The sequence below is a fragment of the Leptidea sinapis genome, chromosome 24, assembly GCF_905404315.1.
Source record: "Leptidea sinapis chromosome 24, ilLepSina1.1, whole genome shotgun sequence".
Lineage (NCBI taxonomy): Eukaryota > Metazoa > Arthropoda > Insecta > Lepidoptera > Pieridae > Leptidea > Leptidea sinapis.
In genome coordinates this window covers 4,611,558-4,638,287 of record NC_066288.1, presented here as the reverse complement: position 1 = coordinate 4,638,287, position 26,730 = coordinate 4,611,558, and the positions used below count along the sequence as shown (strand labels likewise).

General features: G+C 36.0%; 2 protein-coding genes across 3 annotated transcripts in view; both read right to left on the bottom strand.

Annotated features, from left to right (window-relative positions):
- Positions 1-1,068: 1,068 nt before the first annotated feature.
- On the bottom strand, positions 1,069-13,816 carry LOC126971627 (malate dehydrogenase-like). 2 transcript variants are annotated; one of them, XM_050817987.1, is made up of 7 exons: positions 13,538-13,816; positions 11,572-11,775; positions 10,164-10,358; positions 8,612-8,809; positions 5,376-5,508; positions 3,728-3,902; positions 1,069-1,660 (listed from the first exon to the last, which is right to left on the bottom strand). In XM_050817987.1, the coding sequence occupies exons 1-7, from the start codon at positions 13,685-13,687 to the stop codon at positions 1,516-1,518; spliced, it is 1,200 nt and encodes a 399-aa protein (XP_050673944.1). In that variant the 5' UTR covers positions 13,688-13,816; the 3' UTR covers positions 1,069-1,515. The 2 variants fall into 2 exon arrangements, with proteins under 2 accessions (XP_050673944.1, XP_050673945.1); XM_050817988.1 differs by having other exon boundaries at positions 10,164-10,316.
- Positions 13,817-21,215: 7,399 nt separating this feature from the next.
- LOC126971555 (1-phosphatidylinositol 4,5-bisphosphate phosphodiesterase classes I and II) overlaps positions 21,216-26,730 on the bottom strand; it is a 147,604-nt gene continuing 142,089 nt past the window's right edge. Inside the window, exons 9-11 of the mRNA XM_050817854.1 lie at positions 25,865-26,002; positions 24,781-24,900; positions 21,216-23,556 (exon numbers count right to left, since the gene is read on the bottom strand). Coding sequence (XP_050673811.1) covers positions 23,509-23,556; positions 24,781-24,900; positions 25,865-26,002 — 306 coding nt within the window. The 3' untranslated portion in view covers positions 21,216-23,508. The remainder of the gene's footprint in view (positions 23,557-24,780; positions 24,901-25,864; positions 26,003-26,730) is intronic.

The following is a 26,730-nucleotide window of genomic DNA, read 5'->3' as shown; positions in this document are numbered from 1 at the left end:
AAGAATATAGTATGTATACTGATATACTGTATATACTTAATGTAGAATTTATAATTTGGAATTTAGAAAATTATTTTAGAAATTTAAATATCATGCACACCGTTTATGATATAACAAGTGATAAAGGGCTTCGGTGATCACTTACCAACGCAAGCAAATATTGTATCAACTGGGTCGTAGAAAGGTTATACCAGGAGGGTCCATGTGCATAGCAGAAAAAACAATAATCCGAAAGAAAACACTTCAAAAGAAACAAACATAAAAATACACTCAAATTGAGAGAATATTCTCTCTGGTATTGCTGATCGCTATTTTTACTTTCCTTCAGGTGTCACTTGCCCGTTTGCACTCTTTAAAATAATAAAAACATGGCTGACAAATACAACCTTTTTTATTTATTTATATTTCTAAGAATTTAAATCAGGCTAGCTAAGCTCTCTAACGTCCGTTTTCAATAACCTTTCTATCCTTAGTTTAACTTACTAGAGGTAGACAAATCTATCATTATACGCTTACTTATATTTCAATAACCTATCAACAGATAGCACTGGACTATAACTTATAACAAACAACATTGGACATAACTATGGATAAATAAGATCTCGTCAATAAACGGTGATAACAGTATATCCGTAACTACAGATACGTTATTGAAAACTGTAAGATAGATTGGCAGATGACGGCTATAATCTAGTAGAAAACGGAGATAGCCGAAATCCATTACAGCTTAAGCAACTGTTTGCTTTCAAACTTAGCCGGATCATACTTCGTAGCCAATCGCCAAACTTATGTCAAATCACAGCACGTTTCATAATAAACAAAATTTAAATTTTTACTTAGGCATTCCCGCCTTTTATTACGTAGTATTTACATCCTCTGTGTTTCAAATAACTACGAAACGGACATTTTTAAACTGTTCGTTTCAAATTTAGCTACGTACGTCACATATTTTAAAAATTCAAATGAGTCCATAGTTAGAACTTAAATCAAAGTACCAGCTGAAAAAAAACAACGGAAAAGTATTTAATTACTTTATTTTTATTACATATTTACAGAAGTAAGAAGTATTCCATTAATAAATTTTGTATATGACAGATAAAGTATAAAATATTAAGATTATCCTAATTACAGATATTCACCGTACAGCGATGTTAATAAGTTCTTACTCGACTTGTGAATTTTATTTAGTAAGCCAGCTATTTTATTTAGTACTCAGGTCTGAGGCAGTCTATTTTGAATGAGTGGTAGTTTTTGACGTTCAATTCGTGATTTCAAATTATATTTTGAATAAAAATATTTCAATTTGAATTTAATGCAAACTCACATAACAATTGTGTTCTTTACACATACTTCGATATTATTAAAACAAGCCACAAGGTTTTTATTTGAAAGACTGAATTATTGTCAATAACTTACTTAATAACTGACAAATACGTAGTGTAATAACACCAATAAATTTTCTTGAGAAATTATTCAGTTAAATTAAAAAGGCTGACCCGAAGTTTTTCCAAGTATTTACTGAGCTTTCTTTTTTATTTGTGGGGCACATACTGGACAAGGTTCGCATATAATTTTGGAACATAATTTGTCAGGATGGATGTAATAGTCGTCACCGATTGCGCTGCACCGTCCAAGATTCACCATGTCCTCCAGATCGCATCTGATAATAAAAACAAATTTAAAAAGGTATCGAGAGCTGAAGCGTCTTCTGATCCACAAAGTCTTATTGAAGTAAAAATTTCTTTAGGTTTATTGCGTATTATTAACCTCGCCAACAGGTGTCAAGAGATGCGGCCTTTTAGATGGGAGTATTCTCTTTTCTCTAAGGTCTCTAACGGCCGTTCCCAATATACTATCTACAGATAGAGATAAATTACTACCTTCTACTGTCAGTTATTAGCTGTCAATAATCTAAAGCTGTCCCAATATAGCCGATAAGTCATTCTTATCGCCTTATATTGGGACGCGTGAATTCCAAATTCCATACAAACTTCTATCGCTGGTAAGCTATACGTCGTCCCATTGACAGACAGCGTGTACGGATAAGATGAGTTACCGTCGATAAGTTTATTGGGACAGAAAAGCCAACGATAGTTACGATTTTTATCTCAAGTAAGAGATAGACTGAATATTGGGAACGGACGTAAGTCGTATCGGTTTGGGAAAACAGCAGCGGGTAATGGATTCCATATAGTGTCTGTGAGAGACAAGAAATTTCTAGCAAAACGCGCGGTTGTGAAATGCCAGACGTCAACGTGGTGCGGGTGGTATTTTTCATTTTGACGCAATGTTTGGTGGTGGAGTTCCGCTGCTGGAATCAACCCGAACAGCTCTGAACCCTCCCTGTGATAAATGCGGAAGAGGATGCACATAGAACCCACATCTCTACATAACGCCAAAGAATCAAGCCGATCGGAGATGACTTGATCGTCGATGATGCGAGCCGCTCTTCGTTGTATGTGGTCAAATGGAAGAAGCTGGTACTGGGGAGCACCCGCCCTGAGGTGAGAACAGTACTCTATGTGAGGCCAAATTTGTGCCGGCCCCATTTCGAGGCTTTCGTCAGTTATCGATTATTAATCCGCCATGCAGTGCCACATAATGGATTGTTAAAAACCTTTAAATGGCACAATTGCGCTCTTGGCGTTAGACATTAGCTGATCTTTCTTATCAATGTCGCCTAAACAGTTCTTGTTCCACCTGATGATGTGTTAATCAAATAATATTTTGTTTTAGGCTCATATTTAAATTCTAAAATCTAAAGCATTCTTATGGAGCATTCTATTATATAAAAGCAATATTGATAGGTATTGTAAATATTGACCTGTGAAGTATGTTTACTATTATACACTTCAATTATGGATCATCGTGATATTGTAAATACGTCTATTATTCTGTTCATATTAGCCTGACTACTGTAAAATCCCTGTCGTCGTATAGCCCATGTTTTACACTTATTACGTTTAAGCAATCCGTCTTTTTTTTATGGAATAGGAGGACAAACGAGCGTACGGGTCACCTGATGCTAAGTGATCACCGCCGCCCACATTCTCTTGCAACACTAGATGAATCACAAGAGCGTTGCCGGCCTTTAAGGAAGGTGTACGCGCTTTTTTTGAAGGTACCCATGTCGTATCGTCCCGGAAACACCGCACAAGGAAGCTCGTTCCACAGCTTCGTAGTACGAGGAAGAAAGCTCCTTGAAAACCGCACTGTGGAGGACCGCCACACATCCAGATGGTGGGGATGATATCCTAAATTGTGGCGTGTCGTGTGAAGGTGGAATTCGGCGGCAGGAATCAAGTTAAACAGCCCTTCGGAACTCTCCCCGTGATAAATGCGGTAGAAGACACACAATGAAGCGACGTCTCTACGCAACGCCATGTGATCCAGCCGTTCGCAGAGCGCTAGGTCCCCGACACTGCGAGCTGCTCTGCGTTGCACGCGGGCAAATGGAGCGAGCTGATACTGGGGTGCGCCAGACCAGAGATGACAGCAATACTCCATGTGTGCCCGGACCTGCACTTTGTACAGTGCTTGAATGTGGGCCGGCTTGAAGTATTGCCGTGCTCTATTTATGACGCCCAGTTTCTTCGAAGCCAATCTGGCTTTGCCCTCCAGATGGCCACGGAATTGGCAATCGCTCGAAATTTCGAGACCCGTCTTCACACAAGCAGACAATATCAATAAATATACATGGCGTAAAGTAAATATGAAAGAAACAAACTTGCTGTCTTCCAAGAGTGCTGATTCGAATGGGTTGAGGCTAGGAATGGCATACTCGGCTACGCCATGTGAGCCCACGGTGACAGGAGTAGCACACACTTCCATGTTGTAGCATTTCTTGGGGTCCCCTTGTTCCACCAAAGCACTGTCTATGAATGTTGGCCTTTCGAACAAGCCTATATAATAAATACAAAATATAATAAAATAAAATAAAAAAGCCTTTTATTCCCATACTAAATTACATAATTAAGTTAAGCTAAATTTAAAAATTAAAACAAACTTATAATTATTGTTAGTAAACTTAACTTAAGACAAATATCATAAGAATTTAAAAAGAGAATAGTTTTATGTTAGTATTTTTTTTTCTATTTCTTAATAATAAATGTTTAATTAGTAGTATGGGCCCCTCTTTGGGTGAAGGCCTCCTCCATTTTTTTCCACACTATTCGGTCTTTGCCCAATATTAGCCAGTCTTTTCCAGCGTATTCAATCACATCATCCAAATACAAAATATAACAAATATATATTATAAGTCAATACACAAGATAACCTAATATTCAACGATGACCTAGCCCAGGACACTGGGAAAAAATCAAAATTTTTATACTTATATAAAGTTGTTGAAATTGTACAACTTTAACCTTCACTTTAGGCACTGTCAGTATAATTTTAATAATGGAATGTATTTTTTCATAAGAGCATAATCTGGTACCATTTCAGTTTATCTCCGCATCAAAATAAAAGAGGAGAGATAGGTTGTTTAATGCACCAAGAATATGCCTACATCTAAAGTAGTTACTAATTGGTAATCTGTGTCCAAAGTAACAAACATGTATTTAACTTACTTATGTATTTGAGATTTGTGTCTATTTCAAAAAAGAATAATTGAAAACGCTTGAATAACATGATTAGATAACGATATTGCATATAATCCCATATAGCAAACAATTTTCAAACCTGCAGTCGAACAGAACAACCGCCAGTTAAAATATTTCCTGTATCCGAGTTTGAGTTTTGAATTTATTCTAAGCGTATTAAAAGGCTTACTGAAGAATAAAACTGAACATGACGTGCACTGAACAAAACGAGAATTTTCTTTTTTACTTCTCAAGAACAAGAAAGTCAATCTTTATTTAGTTATCTAACAATCTAATAGTTAGTTATGTTTTTAAAATGATAACCCCCACTTCTAGGATTAATACACCAACGATACAACCCAGCGCTCCCGCTTCGAGTCCCGCATCGTTAGTAAAATTTTGTTTTTATTTTTTTTTTTTTATCTGAATCTAATATTTTTTGTATTTTTTTTTTATGAAAATAAGGATCGAGACGAACAGGACGTTCAGCTGATGGTAATTGATACGCCCTGCCCATTATAATGCAGTGCAGCTCAGGATTCTTGAAAAAACCCAAAAATTCTGAGCGGCACTACAACCGCACTCGTCACCTTGAGACATAAGATGTTAAGTCTCATTTGCCCAGTAATTTCACTAGCTACGGCGCCCTTGAGACCGAAACACAGTAATGGTTACACATTACTGCTTTACGGCAGAAATAGGCGCCCTTGTCGTACCCATAATCTAGCCTAACCTACTGATATTGAGAGCAAGAGAAAAGGAAAAATTTTCATAAATATGTAAGATGCGAACCCAGCATTAAGTTGACAACAAATCTTGCTGATGCGAATCCAAGAGACAGGTGTCCCTGTTCCCAATTGCTCTTCACTTTGCAGATAATATCGTCTGCATCTCGTACTAAACGTGTGAGGCATTCCACTTGACTCTAAAACACAACGATGGAACATAAAAAAATTGATTTATTATATATTATTTTACTAGTTTTCACATATATTATTTTTTTACATTTAGCGTCATAGTTTGAAGGATGTATGTTACTTTTATACTGTAGGTATCTTAAATGTCGCTTTTGAATAGATTCAATTCTATCAATATATAAATTATAACTTGGGTACCAACTTTCGGAGCAATATTCTTATATGCTACGGACATAGAGCAATACAGGACTTTAATCGGTTTAAGTGTTTTAAACTTGCTACACATTCTTATAACAAACCCAAGAGCTTTAGAGACCTTGTTTATTATAAAATCTATATGTTCACTAAAGGTAAATTTTGGGTCCATGGTCATGAACACCTAAGTCTTTCATTCTATTAGTAAACATGAGAACTTAATTTTTAAGATTGTAATTGAATTTATATATTTATATTATATTTATATACTAGTGGACCCAACAGACGTTGTCCTGTCGGAAATTTCGGACACACGTCTTAAATTTGAAAAATCGGTCCATCCCTTGGGAGGAGTCCACTTAAATACACATGAGCAGGATAATTATATTATATCGACGGAATTGAGAATCTAAACAAATCTCAAATTCACTGGAACACACAAAAAAATCATCAAAATCGGTCCAGCCGTTTAGGAGGTAGTTCAATTGTGAATCAAAACCATTATCAAATCCACCTGAAGACACACACCAATCTCAAATTCACTGCAACACACAAAAAAATCATCAAAATCGGTCCAGCCGTTTAGGAGGTAGTTCAATTGTCTCTACTCATCTCTACGAATCTAAACCATTCTCGAATCCTTTTGAATACACACAGAAAGTTTCATTAGAATCGGTCCAACCGTCTAGGAGGAGTTCAGTGACATACACACGCACACAAGAAATATATATATAAAGATTTAAAACACTTTTAACTTTGAACACGATCATATTATATTCGATGCAGCACCATACAAACTAATTTGTTATGTTCAATTAACAGCCATTGTAAAACACTCTATTTGATTCAAAGACTGGCTGTTGAGTTTCTTGTATATTCTTCTCACGAGCTATACTTTTCCGAAAAGTGCATAGTGAAGCCTACTTAAATAAAAGATATTTGACTTTGACTTTTATAATAATTGTACTTGCTGATGCCCGCGACTTCGTCCGCGTAGATAAAGGGTTTTTAAAAATAATAAGCAAGTTTAGTATTGATGATTATCTTATGTCGTACTAGCTGACCCGGCAAACGTTGTTTTGCCACATAAATTATTTTTAGAGTTAAACCGTTGCTTGGACATTGCAATATTACTTGATTTTTCTAAAATAAACGTAGCCTAAGTTACTCCTTATTACATCAGGTACCTGCCAATAAAAGTCCCGTCAAAATTGGACCAATTTGGAGCCATTTCAGAGATTAGCCTCAACAAACAGACAGACAAAAATTGAAAAAAATGTTATCTTGGTGTATGTACCGTATATATATTCATATACATGTAGTAAAAAACGGTTAATTGAATATTACAAACAGACACTCCATCCAATTTTATTTATATGTATAGTTTACAGTACCGGTTCCCGTTTTCGCTCCCGTTCCCATCATATTATATGAATCTTATTTCGAGGAACATTACTATGGCAAACTAAGCCTTCTATTGGAATGGTTATAGCTTATCGACGTGAATTTCAGTTATCCACAAATCCCACGGGAACCATGGATTGTTGCGGGATAAAATGTAGCCTCCCAAATGTCCTTTCCCAAGTTCTAGTCTATCTTTGTACCAAATTTCATCAAAAGCGGTTCAGTAGCTCCGGCGTAAGCGCATAACAAAGAAACTTACATTCAAATTATTAATTTTAAGTAGGGATAAGTAATGGTATTGGTAAATGGTGGCCATTATCATAAGTAATATTAATAAAAAACTGTATCAACCACACGGCTAGATTACATTACACACTTATTTATTTCCTGTTAATATAATACTCAAACTGATAATAATACTATTACAATATTATAATACTTTTATGATTGTAATACAGATCACGTGGCACAACATTGCTCATTGCACTCAGAATAACATTAGGTGAGTATTTGAGAAACGTACAATTATGTATCACATCCGAACTGTGGAATAAAGTTCTTGTGCATTTCCAGGTTGAAACGACATTATGACAATAAGGGACGAGACGAGCAAGTTTTTCAGCTGATGCTAATTGATACGCCCTGCCATTACAATACAGTGCCGCTGAGGATTCTTGAAAAACTCTGAACGGCTTTACAATTGCGCTCGTCACCTTGGTCTCAAGGTCTTGGTCATAAGATGTAAAGTCTCATTTGCCCAGTAACTTCACTAGCTACGGCGCCCTTCAGACCGAAACAATGCTTAGGTACACATAGTAATGTGCTTCACGGCAGGAATAGGTGCCGTTGTGGTACCCATTATCTAGCCGGCATCCTGGGCAAAGAAGCCTTCCGCTGGTATATGTGTCTCAAGGTGACGAGCACAATTGTAGTGCAGCTCAGAATTATTGGGTTTTTCAAGAATCCCGAGCGGCACTGCATTGTAATGGGCAGGGCGTATCAATTACCAACAGCTGAACGGCCTGCTCGTCTCGTCCCTTACTGTCATAAAAAAACGCTCGTTTGTCCTTCTAATCCTTTAAAAATACAAAAAATATATTCAGCGTCATCAAAAGAAATCTAAGACGAAAGAATCTAAGACGCAATGCTTTGAGAGAATCTAAGACGAAAGTTTTGTATAAAACGGGAAAGAGACACGTCATGAGAAGCGATACAGCAACTTGGACATGAGCAACACTAGATGTGCTGTCCGTTAAGTTGGGAGTATGTTCTGCTGCAAGGTTCGTAAGTCGTATTGGTTCAGGAATACCGCAGCTGCCGTTGGATTTCAAAAAGTATCCGCGAGAAAGTTAAAAATTTTAGACAAATATCATTTCTCTCCATAGATAAAAGAAGTTATGATTGGCAACGAAATGCAAGACCTGAATTCACATAAATTTACAGAAATATTAAGTTGAAATTTAAATTGAGGTTGATAATTTTCAAAAGTATAACCCTAGAACAATGAATTACCTGTGGAATGTTGCCTGCTTTCGCCGCAGAGAACACTGGAACTCTTGTGCAATGACCGGTGCCACATACGACCGGAATATTGGACTTTGATGGATCGGAGCCAGTTATTGAGCAGAACAGCTGGTTGGCGCGCATCGCGTTTATGGCATTCACGCCTAACACTTTCCGTTTATCGTATACTCCGGCCAACTTTAACGTCTGTAATATAAATAAGACTGCATCATGTTTACAGACTTTATTTTTTTCTAACAGTTACATAAAATCTTGTCTTTACGTCTGTCTTAAGCCGAATCCCCGTATGCCTAACGGAAGATAAAAAAAAAAAGAGAAAGAGTTATGAATTGTGAGACGAGTGAAAGAGAGTTTTATCTGCCGTTCGTCCTTTGTATGTGTTGTAGTTTATATTTAACACCACTCATAAGACGCATCTTTTTAACTCATTATCCTTTTCGGGAAATAATAGACGTTAGAGTCAGGCCGAGACATTGACATTAACAATGACAACATAAAAATAATCTACAACAGTATAGACAAGGCCTTACTTGTTAAATAGAATATAAGCAATCGGATTCGGATTTCGCTACGTTTTCCACCAATGGTTGGATTGATTCATGAGAACGGGCTTAAAGGGCGTTTCATTATGATTTTGTGTAAATTGAGTGACGATTATTGAAGTAAATGTCGGTAAAATTATGCAAAATTTCTGGAAAATCTAGCGTGGACTGCGCAAAGAGTTTAAACTACAAAAAAATAATATTGAGCCGAATTCCTCGTAAATGTAATATCTAATATAATTATGTAGTCGTAGTATTGTGAATATAGTTATAAGATTTGTTTTGATTAAATAAATGTATTATATAATAATAATTAAATAATAATATCTAAACATATATAGCAATGCTATCCAATTTTAGTAATTATGTTGGAGTGACATTTTTGTATTGTTTTGTAATTTTAGCTTATAAGACTTAAATTTCCCTTTAGTTAATATTACATTGTTTGTATTTTTATGTACACGATGTCACCATTTGCAGGAAAACGATTTTTGGACTAGGTATTATAATTTTAGAATTGACATGTGTATCTTATGTTCAAGGACCTTAAATAATAAATAAAAAATACCATAAAAATAATAACGCAAACCACGGAGTTGTATTCTTGTTCACGATATATGATTGCTTTTTGCTTAAACGCTTCAAACATAGGAATTAGATCGGCTCCTTGCCAGTACCGACTTACGTAGTAGCTACGGACCCTCCTGTGGTTTTAAATTCACCAATGGGAGGGAGGCTTCAGCACACAATGACGCGCACGATGGACACCACAGCTGCGTCTGTTTCTGCCGTGAAGTGATTTGTGTTTTGTGACAAGCAAGCGAAATATTGTGTCGGTTTGAAGGGCGCCGTAGCTATATCACTGGGCTGTAGATCGGAATTAAACGGCTGCAAGGAAAGTTTAACGCTAATCCTTAAAAAAAACCACCGCATTCACCTGATAACGATACCATTACTCAGATCAGTTCATCGTGCGATAATTAACAAGTTATACTTACGTGGGCACACAGAGCATAGTTACAATCGACGGGTGGTGTCTGCACGGCGATGACGGCCTGAGGACAGAACTCAGCGCACGCCAGGCTGACCGTCCTAACATAGCTCATGTTGCAGAAGAACAGGTCGCGGTCGTTGATGTAACATCCAGGGGGCTGGACATAGCATCCGCCACATATTAGCACCACGTCTGAATCCTGTATGCCAGAATTAATAAGCCAGTAACAAGTGAAACACATTTGGGTAATAGATAAATGATTTTTTATTGAGCATAATAAAACAAAGATAGAAGTCTAATAATTATTTTTTTAGCATCTTTACACAAATATATCACCAAAATTTCTCGCTCTTAATGATGATATTGTAATCAAGGAAGTTATGTGCTTTTTTATGGAATAGGAGGACAAACGAGCGTACGGGTCACCTGTTGTTAAGTGATCACCGCCGCCCACAATCTCTTGCAACACCAGAGGAATCACAGGAGCGTTGCCGGACTTTAAGGAAGGTGTACGCGCTTTTTTTGAAGGTATCAATGTCGTATCGTCCCGGAAACACCGCACAAGGAAGTTCATTCCACAGCTTTGTAGTACGTGGAAGAAAGCTCCTTGAAAACCGCACTGTGGAGGAGCGCCACACATCCAGATGGTGGGGATGATATCCTAACTTGTGGCGTGTCGTGCGAAGGTGGAAGTGCGAAGGTGCTTCCCTAATAAGTGGAAATTGCGAAGGTGCTTCCATAGTTTATTTTTTATGCGTATAATTTTTATTCAATACGTTGCAACACAACACATGGTACTCTGTCAGACATCTTAAGATTTAAAAAACATGCACCATACCATCGTACAAGATATAACTCTATGTTTTTTTTATTCGCATGACGTCAATTTTTTAATTAGCTGTCTCGAATTTTTTGTGTATTTATTATAAATATAAAAAAAATTATATGAAGAGTCCAATTGAAACAAAACTTTGCAAAAAAACGACCTTAGTTACGTTAGAGCCGAATAGGTGGCGCTGGTGGCAGTGATTGAATTTTTTTAAGTGAAGCGAAACGCACCGTGCACCAGCAAGTATATTATAAATTCCAACTGTCTGTGACCTAAGGCCAGCTAATAGACAAACGGGCATCGGACTCTTAATAACAGGTTTACCCTCAAGGTACGGAAGTCCAAAAGTGGAATGTTTTATTGTCTGTATTGATAAATAATTGAAGGCTTTATACTACCACAAACACTACAGTATTTAAAAAAAACTGTGTACTTGCATTTAAATAAAATTACAAAATAACAACAGACATTTGACAAATACAAAGGCAACCTATGAACTGCTATGAATACAAGTCTTAAAGCTTAACATTAAGTACGGTCTCAACAAATAATCTACTCAAACATTTGGCAAAAGGAAGATTACGTGGAGAGCAGTCTTGAGAAACATTCTTCCCTGGTATGCTACCACTTCGGGGCTTGTATCGATATGAGCTATGTCACTTGCAACGCCCAGCACGTTATTGGATGGGAGGTCGTCATATAACGATAGGATCTTGATTATCTTCTGTTGTTTCAGCATCAGTGACGCAATTCGGCCGACATCGGTACCAGCTCCAATTACTGCAACCTGGGCATATGAAGATAACTTAGAGTTTTTCACGGTAACATTATTAGAGTATAAAAGCCGATTGTGCCAAAAAAAGTGTAAAACTGAATTGAAGCTTGCCAGCATCAACATTCGCCACGCCATTTTGAAACAGACACATAATTTATGCTTACACATATACATCGATTTCATTGCATAGTTTTCAACTTCGTATTATTCTAATATTATGCTATTTTATGCATCGTGGCAACTTATAATAATCAATTGAAATGCAGAACCCCTGTCCGTCCAGTATATCTATTTCTGCATTATAAATATCAATATTTTGAGGTCAATAAGAATGAAGATATTGCAGAATAATATGAGAGAAAGAAAGTTACATTGAGAATAAAGTTTCAATTTGTTTCATTCATTTTAATTAGTTAATTACCCTCGTTTGAGGTCTTCCCCAATTAAAAGTAACATATAATTGTACGCATGCAGGTTCTAAGTCTGATGAACAGATGCCCAAAATAAATAAAATACCTTATGCTGCGCCTAGCAATGAAGTGGAAGATCCAACTAAGTAACTGATAAAAGCTGTTGCTAAGGCAAGAAGGTAAAAGCTTTAACTGGCTTGTTAGTAAGGAAGCTGATGATCCAAAATGAATGAATATTAAATAAACGTAATATACTTACAAGAAAAAAGCTCTGTTCAAACTGAGGCGAATAACGCGCGGGACGTGTTTTAGAGCAATTCGCTCGCTCGTTTAGCCTCTCAAACTGACGCGACTTCCACGTATCATTTTTGGTTCTTCAGTAGAGAAACATCATGCAATGCGAGATCACACAATCCCGCCGGGCGTCCTGTTCTTCTTTCGCCTCAGCGACTACTCGCGTCTATTTGAACACGTCCATACAAGACTGCCGATACAATCGGCGCGAGCGACTTCCGTCCCGTGCGTTATTCGCCTCAGTTTGGACAGAGCTTTATTATAATAAACTAACATAAACATATAAAATTAACGTGATTGTACTCTTATACTTTTATAATTATATAATTGTACACGAAACAAACATGCAAAAAAAAATCAAATGGAAAAAAATAGAAGGTTTACCTTTTATTAAGACAATAAGGGCCGAGACGAGCAAGAAGTTCGCCTGATAGTATTTGATACGCCCTGTCCATTACGATACAGTGCCGCTCAGTCATGAAAAACCATAAATTCTGAGTGGCACTACAACTGCGCTCGTCACCTTGAGACATTCATTCCATTTTCCCAGTAATTTCACTAGCTAAGGCGCCCTTCAAACCGAAACACAATAATGCTTACACATTACTGCTTCACGGCAGAAAAAGCCGCCGTTGTGGTCAATCTAGCCGGCATCATTCGCAAAGGAGCCTCCCACCTACCTACATGTAGGTAAACTATAAAATTAAATAGGTAGGTATAATTCTTCGCAAACAACGTAGGTAAAAGGCATGAAAGGCATTTATTTTCTCAAAATTGATTCCTTTAGAATTCTTTTTGATGTCATTTCTAATATACTGCATAGATACTACTACCGCTTCGGAAACAAATGGCGCTCTGAGAGAGAAGAAGCGGCGCAAGAAACTCTCCCAGCATTCTTTTTTTGCCCTCTTTTCAATATAAATATACAATATTGTACAGTCATTTCTATCGCTATAAAATAATCACAATCTAGTCCCAGGCTGTCCGACTATTGAGATATTCAGTAAGTCATAAAGTTTAGATCAGCCTATTACAATTACAATGACTATACCTAAATTGTAACAGCTTACCTTTCTTGGTGGAATTCTGGGAATAAAACAGAATTTATCACATTGCTTTTCCAATGTCGCCAAAACTTCAGACATCACATTATTTTTATGACCTACGGATTGAATGACTGCAGCCCTGCAGGGTTGTAATATATTAAATGAAGAAAACATTTTAAATTGATACAAGAATATGTTACAGTTTTTATTTATTATATAATATGATGTAATGTATTTGATGCTTTTCGATTTTTTATCACATAGTAGGCTATTTAGTTGGTATTTGAAGTTAAAATAATGATTATTTTATCAAGACTTCATAATTTTGCTTCTGTATGGTGACATATAAATGTCAATGAATGTTAAGACAACCTTAACCTTTCCATATGATACAGTTCTTCCTGTTAATAAAATCTAATCAAGGTTCAATAGGTAGTCAATATTCTTTCGTGGGGTATGGGGATGGCAAGCGGCGTGGAAACAAAATCTTCAAGTGGGTATGTATTATAGTATGTGTAAGTGCAAATATATTTCTGTAAGCTCTCAATACAGAACAATCCTACCAAACTACAATTTTAACTTAGAGTAATGCATAGTTGAGACTTTTGTGGTACCGCCGACAAGAAAGTGACTAAGTATTAATATTTTTTTTGCTCAAGAAACGTATAGGTACGTATCTATCCCGTTCGAATAAAAGAAAACCCCTTTTTAGAAGTCATACTTCTTTAGGCGCGTTATGAAAAAATTATGAGAGTGAAATTTTTAGAAGCGCGCGCATCATTGTAACACAAAAGTTACAATGATGCGCGCAAAAAGCAAACAGGTTGAAGTTGGTTCCTAAAATTTTCTGTTGTTTGAGTCCTTCGTTTTTTTTTTTTGGTTTCTTCGTCAATTATTAGGACAGGCAAAAGGTTCAAGCCCGTATTCATTATTTTAATAATTAATTGTCACAGCTATCTTTGCAAGATTCTTACAAAATTGTTTTTTTCTTAAAACTTATAACTAATAGCACGAGGAATAAATCATTTTAATGATTTTTGCTTCATTAGGCCAAAGAAGTATAACTTCTTACGTGCATTCATACATACACACTTATGTTTTATTATAATAGGGGGCTAACGGGCATGAGGCTCACGTGATGGCAAGTGGTCAGGCAACCGACCATGGACACCGCAACACCAGGAGTCCAAAGATGCGTTGATAGCATTTAAAGTTTGACCTAAGCTTGAAAGTCGTATCAATTCGGAAAAACTGCAGCCGATAATCGATTCCACAAAGTGGCTGTGCGAGGCAAGAAGTTTCACGCAAATCGCCCGGTTGTAGAATGCCTGACGTCAGCGTGATGCGTGTGGTATTTCGGGTTTTGACGTAGGTAATGTGCGTTGGTGGAATTCGGCTGCTGGTATCAACCTGAACAACTGTGATATACGCTATAGAAGATGCAGAGAGAACTCAGATCTCTACGCAACGTGTAGTAGTAGATGATCGCTGACGCTCTCCACTAGTTGGTCGCAGCAACAATCAAACTATCATAGTTAGTACTCGCTGAGCGATGCTCGCATGGCGGTCAGGTCGTCGAGCAACTCCTAGCGGTCATTTTCTGATACAGTGCTATTAATCGTGCTAGTACACTTGCTGAAGCCCAGCGACAAGCCTATCAGAATTTCACTCGGTTCTAGCTCTAGGCTCGCTAACTCGTAGTGTGGCCTTGTAGTACAACGCTCAAGACAAATCTCTCAGTTCTGCACTGGTATTTTAAGCAAGATAATTTATTTCAATCAAGTTCCCGCGTTTGTCAAGTCTGATACATATAGTTTCGAAAGAGTGATAGATTTAGACGTTGAATAATTGATTTCAAATACTATTTTAGCTTGGCACTTCCCGTAGTTTGTTAACCGTCGTATTAATAAATATTAGCACCGTACCGTACACACCTAATCAAGTATGAAAAAATATGCGTTGTTTCCACGGACTGTACAACCCATGGGCGCCTTTTAAACGCCGACTGTGATCACATACCACATTAGGAACACAGATCTTTTATAAATCTAATTGTAGCAGGTAGTCTTTGTTTACGATACATTGATGATCATAACCTGACCAATGAAAATTTAGGAGTTGAATGACTGAACTGTTTGCATTGCGAATATATGGGTTGATAAAGTTGATGACCAACGGAGATTGATTAGGCGTTGTCCACATAAATTATGAGAGTCAGATATAGGTCTGACTCCTCTTTAACTCTGCACACGACACATACTTTTTCTCGTTCGTTCAATAGCTACCTATCTTTTATTATACTAGACCCTGTGACAATAGACTCTAGGCGCTTTTATACTGGGTCCTACCGGGCTGCACCATTCAGAAATTTCGTTTAACATCAACATGTAATAAACAAGCTAAGTATAAAATAACATATTGTATAGTTAAAACTTAATCAGAAAATAACGTGAATGTTCGTAAATTGTGATTTAGGATGGCGAGAATGGACCCACATAATTGAAAAATTAAGGAAGCATCGTAACGCACTTAAGTTTATACGATGTTTATAAAAAAAATATTGAGGCGCTAAGATATGGGAGTGAAAAGAAATAAATTATTACAATTTATAAACAAATAAGTCATCTTACACTAACGGAACGTTTTGCGCAATTGACATCAAAATTTTTTGACATGACAGCCCTTGTCATTATTTATATGGATGTTCCGACACCATCATACTATCTATTCCTATTCAAATCAGTAATAAAATCAGTAGGTATATCTTTAAAAGATTCGATACCTGCTTGACAAAATAATGAATTGTGAATCCTTAATCATTAGCTGCTGGCCAACCTTCCACTAAATACATTATATTTTAGTAGACAGTAATTAGGGACAGACATGAGATACAAATTATTTATTGACCAATAGATATTGAATAATAATTTTAGGATATATTTTACTTTTAGGTATATCTTTTTTCTCCCACTTTTTTAGACCTACTTACGATTTGCTTTTTTCTTAGTTTTGACACGTTCTACAATTAGGTATACATGCATTCTCGCCATCCTCCTTTGAAAATTTTACACAAGGTACGAACATTCAGAAAAATGAAAGTAGGAGAACTTTATGTAACCAGAGCCAGCATTGACATTAACGCGACAGGCTAATGTCACGTGACAACTGTCACTGTCATATTTTTTTGGCGTTGGAGCCACTAAATATCAACATTAAGGAATGGAATAAAAAAATAAAAAGCACATAGAACAGACATCGAGTTTAATAGTTAAGTTTCACCTATGCATAATGTTATAACATGATTAACATATTGTCTACCCACAAAGGCATACGATAGATACACAATATACATTACTTTCAAACAACGCAGGTTAAATTAATGACTAGAATATTTGCAATGCCGCCTCAACCTGACCGTCGGGACGTAAGTACACCCTAATGCCCCACATTAGTCAATAAAACCAAGAGAATGTTACACAATAAAATTCGAAATTCTTAATAAACTCACTCTTGTTAGATATTATACATAAGTATGTTTGGATATGTAGAAAAGTTACACGTTTTCTATAAAGTAAAATATTTAAGTATTTAATTATCGCTAAAAATAACATCCAATATAATGGGGAATCTTTTCTACCAATTCATATTATAAACAATTTGTTATGTTTTTTTTTTGATGTGAAAACCTCACTTCTAGGATTAATACACAAATAAAATTTGAAAACAAAATTTTATAATCGATGCGGGATTCAATTTACGAGATTGACGAGAGCTTTACAAGAGCGACATCTCAAGTCAATTTCTTAACATGCAAATATTGGGGCTGAGCAGGTTATCAACTGTAAAGTAGATCCTGTAGATGAAGCCACAACCTGAGAGTTGAACAAAGCAAACAGAATTTTATGACGCTACGTCACTCGAACGGTTAGCTCAGTTGGCAGAGCACTGGCACGGAACGGCAGAGGTCGTGGGTTTGAGTCCCGCATCGTTCATAAAATTTTGTTTTAAAATTTTATTTGTGAATTCATATTTTACCAATGTAACCTAAAAATATAAATGGTCTTTAACGAACCTTGACGTATTTGTTTTTTAAAAGGGGTATATTTTTGTTAGTGTACCACAATTGATAATTGCCAAAAGAAATTGTCATGTAAATGTCATATCGTAATTACACGTTCTAAAACAGTTTTATCGGTTTGATCGGCGGTATTTTTTATATATTGTTATCATACTTTCGTCAAGACTCAGAAATAATAAATATGCGAGCGTGTAGTTTACTAATTAATATGTAATATGACACTTATAAAACAAAGAATAATTTCCAATAACATCTATATGTATTTGAGATTTCACACACAAACTGTTTCTTTCTTAAATATCAGCAATACACCATTTTAAGTAACATTATCTTTTATTTTATTTATGATATATCGGTGAGATAAAATTATATTTAACAAAATAAAGAATTCTGTGCAATAAAATGAAATAAACATACCATATTAATTCAATCGAATCGGTCTATTAAAATTTTATCCTATCGCATTTACGAATGATGTAATGCTAAACAATAGTTTCAACGATGTTATGATTGTTTTGTTTAACATTTGCTATTGATGGACAGCGTAATGTCATATCAGAAATACATTTGTGTCAGTCTACGTTGTAGTACCAGTACACATTGAACATTTACCAGACATTGACCTCAAATCATAATAAAACTCTCAAAGCTCTAATGCTAAACACAAATATATTAATTTCTCAAACATAAAATATATAAATTTTAATATTTAAAATAAAATTCAACTTAAAATATAACTATAAACAAAGCAAATAAAAAACAATAAGTCAGGTATAGAACTAGACGGCTATCGATAATGGCATGCACAATGACAGTTCCGTGCAATATTAACTTATATTCACAACCCTAAGAAGTTCACTTAAATTTACGTCATAAGATACTGCCTACAGAACGAAGTATAATGTAGTAAGTAGATCTTGTATCAGTGTTAGAAAGGTACGCTAAATACTTACAGAAGCGGCCTAATACACATGCTTTTTTACACGAAACAGTTCAAAGCGCTTGCTTAGTTTATAGTTTTGACTATAGGACCAGATTATAAACTGGCACATTACAAAATTCATAGATAATCGACATGAGTACGGCACAACACTATGCACCCGTAGCGGACACGTTGTTGCGAGCGAGAGCGCTACATCGACAAAACCGCTCTCGCAGCGCCTGTCACGATTGTCGCCATCTTGTGCACTGGACCTATTACATCTACCCTATGCTAGATTCCAGATATAAATACATCAGATCAATATTATAGTCAGAAATTAGATTTTTTTTATTGTTTATAAGCAATTTGTTAGTACTATAATTAATATGTGAGTATTATTAGTTTCTAGGTATATTGATCAGTATACAAATCAATACATATAACTTGCAGTTTTGTTTCCTAAGTCCTTATGTGATTTAGGCCACTTCTTAACTGATAACATGGTCTTAAATTATTACAAATTAATAAGATCTCTGCTTCCATTTACAATATAACATGGCACGCAAGGTCACATTCAAAAAAATTCCATTTAATGCATATTAACGTATCTATCATAATGAAAATTAGTTCAAAACGTTATTTAATACTATGTTATACTCAGTTACCTTATATATATTCCGGAAGGCGTTTATTACAACTATCATAACTCGCAACGAAAACTACACCGTATCTATATTATGGTACAGCAATAGACTATGACTTGCTGCCTTATAATTTGCATAGGCTAAAGATATTAACAGTCAGAAAACTACTCAACAAACTAATTTTATAAACTATTCATATCTCAAAACGCGCAATAAATATCGTAAATCCTATAACTCCGCTGCTGAATGCTGCTGCGCCAGAGCGCCATTTGTTTCCGAAGCGGTAGTAGTATCTAGTAGTTATTAGAAATGACATCAAAAAGAATTCTAAAGGAATCAATTATGAGAAATTAAATGCCTTTTTTTCATGCAATGAAGCTTTTATGAAGATACTACTGAACATAACCTAAAAAGTAAAAAAAAGGCAAGTACGGCTATATATCTTCATAAAGTCGATTAAGTTATCTCCGATCGGTTTAATATTTGTGGTTCTGATCTCTTTTGCACTATTGCGCAATTCGATTATTGACTTTTTGGACTTTGCCCAAGGGGGCAGATTTTACTTTGCAATAGGCGCGCCACTGATCTGTCACAAAAATAAAAACAAATCATTGAATAAACACTGACCATCTATTGCCGTTGGTGGGAAATAAGTGCGCGCGTTTACATACATATATAATAGATATAATATAAAAATGACAATTTAAGTTACGTTAAGACAAATAAAGTTTAAGGTAATTATAATATAATGTTACCTCAAAGTGTAGTCTGAAATAAGTGCGAAATAAATTAGATATGGTTACCTAAGCAGTTACATATCTAGGAATGATGATCAACAACCAACATTACAGAGAAGCGAGGTTACCTACGTTATCATTGCAATATAATTTATATTTGTACTTAAATAAAATAATGTTAGACCTACTATTCAACGATTATATTTAGTTATACGGAAAATATTCGAAAACTATAATATTATAATATTCCGTAGTAGCTGTGTAAATTATTCAATTTTTCATCAAATATTTTGCTTTTATAAACTCTTAACATACGAAGAAATATTTCATATAAAATTAATATGTATGCATTTAAAATATTTTTTATCAAATTGTATTTGGAGGATAGCTATTACTAGATAAAGGAAGTCCATGTAAAATATTTCTAATTTAACGATATAATAAAAAAGTCCTGAAAATATATTTCAATAAAAAAAAACATCTTAAATAGAAATTTCAGCCTGAAAATAAAGTACGTATGTATGTTATGTAAAATGTTTTGTGTTGTAGAGTTTAGCTAGAGTTTTTTTTATTTAACACTAGATAGACAAGCGCTCTTTCAGATGCGCACGGTCTCAGCTTAGTGAGCGAGTCGTGTCTTAAGACTAAGGCCGGATTTAGAACTCGACATCGGTCAATCATAAAAGACGGAGATGTTATCACGTTTACCAAATCATTATAGACTGCCAAATTGAAGGATAAATGTATACAATATGTTCGAAATTGCCAGAACACGAATTTTTGTTTGCGATATTATGTACGCTCAGTCAGCGTCGCACGGAACGCACTGATTTGTCGCCATGGCAACCGTCAGTGGACCGACGAGATCGACCGACTATTCTATCAGCGCGACGTAGTTGTACGCGCGTAGTAATTCATCAGCGCTAGACTGTACGCATTCATATGTTTTCATTGTTAAAGCTACGCTTGACCGACGTCAGCGCTCACCGTCGGTCGAGCACAAATGCAGCCTTATTCCGCACTATGGCTAAATATGGGTAAGTGATCATCTCCGCTCATCCATTCTTGAAAAACACCAGGGTAGCTGTATAACTGTTACATTGTGTACTACGATAAATATATAACATAATACTAATATTAAATTACAATTATCAAAGATATATCTTGTGCAACCCTCGTGACGCTCACTTGAGACGTGCTACTTTAACTATAGAACATCAATAATAGAACATAACTATGTTAGAGTCGGTATCAAGTCGCCGAACAGGTTTCAGGTAACAAACGAAAATGCCTGAAAAAAAATAACAAAACAAAGGCATTATTTATTAACACGGCTTTACTTACGGTTTTGGCGAACTAGCTACAACGGTGAACGGGACGCAACATAAAAACCAGACTCACCGCAGTGTACGAAAATTGGACACCAACACCTCGGCAGTGGCACAGCATGCCCTAAGCTCCGAGACCTCATTAGCTTACATTACCATATTGGGTTCGATAAGGTGAAAATATTGGCCCGCGATAAAAACTTTGTGCCTCGCAAGCTTCTGGAAGCCATAGAAATCGACCTAATTTTAAAAGAAACAAGGGTTGGTCTCTGCCGCCTACTTGGAAAGCCGTGTTGTTAAACGCATCTCGCAATAAGACCCATAGACTCGATAATCACGTAGTGAACATTGTGAGTACTTTTTGTGCACCCATGAACTCTAACAGTGACACAAAAGATGCAATGATACCATGCTCGTCATCACCATCGGCGTCCCCCGCCCTGTCCAGCCGCGCACTCCGAGCACAAGTCCGCAGTATGAGACGGGACGTTATCGCGAACCCGCTACACTCACCCTGATGAAGGATCTCCGAATGGTCCGAAACTAGTCGGTACCCACACCGATAAAGCCGTGTTAGTAAATAAAGTTGAAATTTTCCTACAAAAGTTTTAATAATTAAAAGGAAAGGCAAGTAGCCACAACCAATAGATAATTATAGATTGCTACCGATATGCATCTTTTGTGCGGGGCAAGCTTACATTGTGCTGACTAGGAGAACATAATGCGTAAAACAATCAGCTAAACTAATACTACGAATCGAACATTCACTATAATATAATATTTGTGCCGTCACTAGTTGTGCTTCAGTTCGCTTACGATAATAATATATGGATCTACTATAACAATGTATAACATTAAATCGAAAGTTTATTTGTGAGACACACACTCATTCACGCCTCGAATAACTATTCGAAACTTATCACCGGTATGACCAGTGTAGAATTGGAGATCAATTTGCTCATTGTAACAATACTTTGAAATAAATACAGGGTGTCCCAAAGTTATGGGACATGAAGGGAAAGTACCTTAAATATCGTTGATAGGGTATTTTACTGAAAGAAGACTTTATGTTATTTTTAAAAGTTAGTAATGCTGCATTCAAAGTTTTTTTTTTAGATATCGCTACTTTTCGGACGTCGTCGTCGGCAATAAATAACATTCTCGAAAATTGACTCAAACATTTTACGTTGTTCCTTTCTTTTAAAATACTATGTTACTTAGGAAGAGTTATTACTTTTTGGCCATTCTTTTGATTGGCATAATAAAAGTAGGTTTGTTTTTTTTTACATTTAAGTCGGTTCCGATTCTCAGACGATGCAAGTAATTTTTATAAAATGTTTGAATGCAGAATTACCAACTTTTAAAAATAACATAAAGTCTTCATTCAGTAAAATACCCTATCTACGATATTAAAGGTACTTTCCCTTCATGTCCCATAACTTTGGGACTTCCTGTATATTGTTAACAGAACATACAGTAACAGTGGTAGTGTCTCATTCGAGTTCTTTCATATTCGGAAGATTTCTAGCTTGAGAACTTGGTAAAAACTAAAGCACGTTTTCCAATAATTTTTGTTAACAAGCATTAGATAGATTTGCGCATTTAGTCTATTACTAATACAGTAATATTTTTCAATAAGACATAGTGTATATTATGCCAGTTATTATAAGCTTATACCTAGTTAGGAGAGTTGATAATTATTAAAATAATTATCAGAGATGTTTAAAAAACATTTTCATCATGGTACTTCACATGACTATAATATTTAGTACTGCAAGGCTCAAGATAGTTTATACTAAGAAGGTAAATTATGAAGACACACAGATTAATTGTTAAATCTATAAGACACTAAATAAGTGAGAGATATAAAGATCATTTTGGCTTGTTTTCAAGGACACCCAAAAAGACCTTATTCTCTTTCAAAGCTCTTTCATAGCTGTCTTTTTGAAATATTCATTAACCAATAACTACCAAGCTATTTTGCATGTTGCAGGAATGAATACAGATCAAAACGGAAACGATAAACAAATAAAATCACATAGCCGTATCACGCTTCGAAATCAAATCACCAAGTTCAATACAAACGCACGTATCGAAGGACAATTCGAAGAGTACACAACACACAACATATGCTTAGGAGTTAATATCACAGATTCCTAAAGAAAAACGTTAGAGTTAGAAGTCGGTAGAGGCCGCTCACTGCGGCCGAAGTATCGGGACAGTTCCCAACCGACGCGTCCGTCCGCGTCGTATCCAAGTTAGTTCTCAGTGAGTCACTACGGCGGACTAACCCTCCGGCGCACCGCCGCATAGCTGCTCTAATTCCGATAATTCCTGAAATTGACAACGAAACACTATACAAATGATTTAAAATCTCGCCAAAATCTGGCACGAGACTCTGGCGAGACAACACGTCTTGAGGATGCCTCGTGTAGAGGCGAAACACGTGTCGAATTGTTTTAAAAACAAATATTGGCGGAATTAACACTAAAGAAAACTTAAATCGTTTGTATACTTATGGATTTCCGCAAAGTAACGCCTAATTTTATAAATTTTCTTAACGAAACACTACGTTATCTATCTTCCTTTAGATAAAGTAAAAAATATATTATTCTATGCTTGTGTTTATTGACCATTAAAAAGGTTTATTATCACTGAATAACATAGGCTTTATTTTAAATATGAAAAATAGAGATCTGTATACCTAATATATAAAACTCTCACCTAATATATAAAATTCTCATGTCGCGGTGTTTGTAGTTAAACTCCTTCGAAACGGCGTGACCGATTCTCATGAAATTTTGAGTGCATATTGGTTAGGTCTGAGAATCGTACATCTATTTTTCATCCCCCTAAATGTTAAGGTCCAAGCCAATTTTTTTTTTAATTTTTTTGACATTTTTTTTAATTTGTTTGATTATGAGTCAGCTTTAAAAAATACATACAACTTCAAATTTTCACCCATCTACGATCAACAGTTACTTTTGTATCGAGATTTTAATATCGACAATACAACGTTTGCTGAGTCAGCTAGTTATACTATAATAATAGGGGGAGGTTCCTTCTGCACAGGATGCCGGCTAGATTATGAGTACCACAACGGCGCCTATTTTTAATTTCGGTTTGAAGGACGAAGTACCTAGTGTAATTATTGGGCAAATGGGCCTTTACATGGTGCCGCTCAGAATTTTTGGGTCTTTCAAGAATCCTGATCGGTACTACTTGTGATGGGCAGGATGTATTAATTACAATCAGCTGAACGTCCTGGTCGTCTCGTCCCTTAATTTCAAAAAAATAAATGTATAAAAACCTTGGCCAATATTAGTTTGCATGACTGGAAGCAAGGCTGTATCTCAACTTTTTACGTCCACACTCTCTTACAGATCGTGATGATATTTAAGTTTGTGGCATATGTTGCAAAGGTAGTGTTGGCGGGTCACTGGTAGGAAACAGGTCTTTGTAACACTCCTATGATAATCTTCGTTTGTCATAGTATCCCACAGTAAGAATGATGAGTTATGCGTGAATGCGTGCGTGTGTATGTGTGAGTGACGTCACCTGTTCGCGGTATCTCTGCAGCATCGCGGTGAGTCTCTCGTGCGCCAACATTAGCAGCTCGCGGCGCTGCATGTGGGCCAGCTCCAGCCGGGAACACTCGGTCACACCTCGCTGAACAGACTGTATCACGTCGACAATGAGAAACGAAGCGGAGATATCAAACATACAGCCGCGGACCAATTACTGATTGGACGTTGGACGGAGCTATATCTTGCTTTGAGTTGCAGCTTGGGTGATACCGAGTCGGTCAAGTCGGTCAAAACATTGCGATTTCATTGGTTTTGTTAAAAATCTATTGAAAAAGTGAAATAATGTCATGTGCAGCTGTATTTTATTCTTCCAAAACAACAAATATGTACATAATAAACAATTGGCACGCATTTGAAGATTTCCACTCCATCCAGTATAATAATTGGTCCGAGCATACAGCTAATTGAACAGCTATTTTACACAACATAATTGTAAATACTGCGTCTTCCGGTATGGTAGCTATTCGGAAAAAACCGTCCATACATTTATTAGTACAATAAAGATTCTTGGGATAGATTCTGACGTCACACTGCGCTTCAACCAATAGCATTGCGTTTCGATGTTTTATATTTCGCGCGTATTTATAGCACTTTTGTATATTTACCCCCTTATTCATAATGGTCCGCTAACTTTAAACAGCCGCTAAGGAGTGTTTTTTCTCATTCTGACTTAGGTCAATAGAAGACGACATGGTCACTGGCACCGCTACTAGCTCGACGGTTCAAACCTATCCCTAATGAACTGTGACGCGTTTCGTTAACAAAAAAATTTCAATCTACCGTCACATAATTTTCTCTAATTGATTTTGGTGCTGTGTACATCATTTACATGTGCCAATGAATTAGCAATGCTTTAAGTTAGCAGACTATTATGAATAAGGGGGTTAATATTTATTATTCAGCACAAATTTAATAAAAAAAAAACTTTTTAAGATAATATAAATAATGATAAAGATAAGAAAAAATAATATTTCAACTAAATATAAGTTACATACATATACCCTATTAACTACAACACCACGTCATTGATGGATTATGTAAAACAAATTTCTTACGAGAGTATGTATTTCCCGCTTCCGTCGAAGTATCTCATCCTTATCCCGAATGGTCTCCTTCGCGAGTGCCTTCACATCTTCCTTGCGGGAGTTCGCCAATCGATTCAGTATTTCCTTCTTTTCAGAGTCTAGCAGGTCCTAGAACATTTTCAGAGTAGTCATTATCAGAAACAATACATAAAAGATAGAAAAACGAGTTGCACCCCGGGAGTGCCGACAGAAGTGAATGTTGTGCATTTTTGAATATTTTGGAATGGTTAGGGAATAATTTCGCAAGAATTTCTTTATTCATCAGTATAAAAGTACTAGCATTAATGTGGTTAAACAATATTCAATTATCGGGCTATCGTACACAAAAATTACAATTAATATTACATAATTATCACTTCAGATCGATTTCAATTATTACTAACATTACTAAGTTTATCTCTCAGAAAAATTATCTTTTATCCATAATTTCAACGACAGTCTTACGAATTTTTGATTAGGTGACGTGTCCTGACGCGAGTTTAACATTTTATACCCTACCCAAAATGTGTTCAACGCCGCTAAAGAAATTTTCACTTCAAAAGTTTTACACCCATAAAAATTGAATAGATCTGATTTGATTGATTGATTTATAATATGCATGAAATGCTAAAGGTAACTACTGTATTTAAGCACCCTCCTCGCGAAATGATAGTATGTGCTTTCGGATACTATAAGTTATATGGGAAATGAAATTTGAAAACAAAATTTTATGAACGATACAGTACTCGAATCCACGACCTATCGCGAACCGATGAGTGCTCTTCCTACTGAGCTAACCGTTCGAATGACGTATCGTCATAGACTCATGATGTCGTGGGTTCGAGACCCGCATCGTT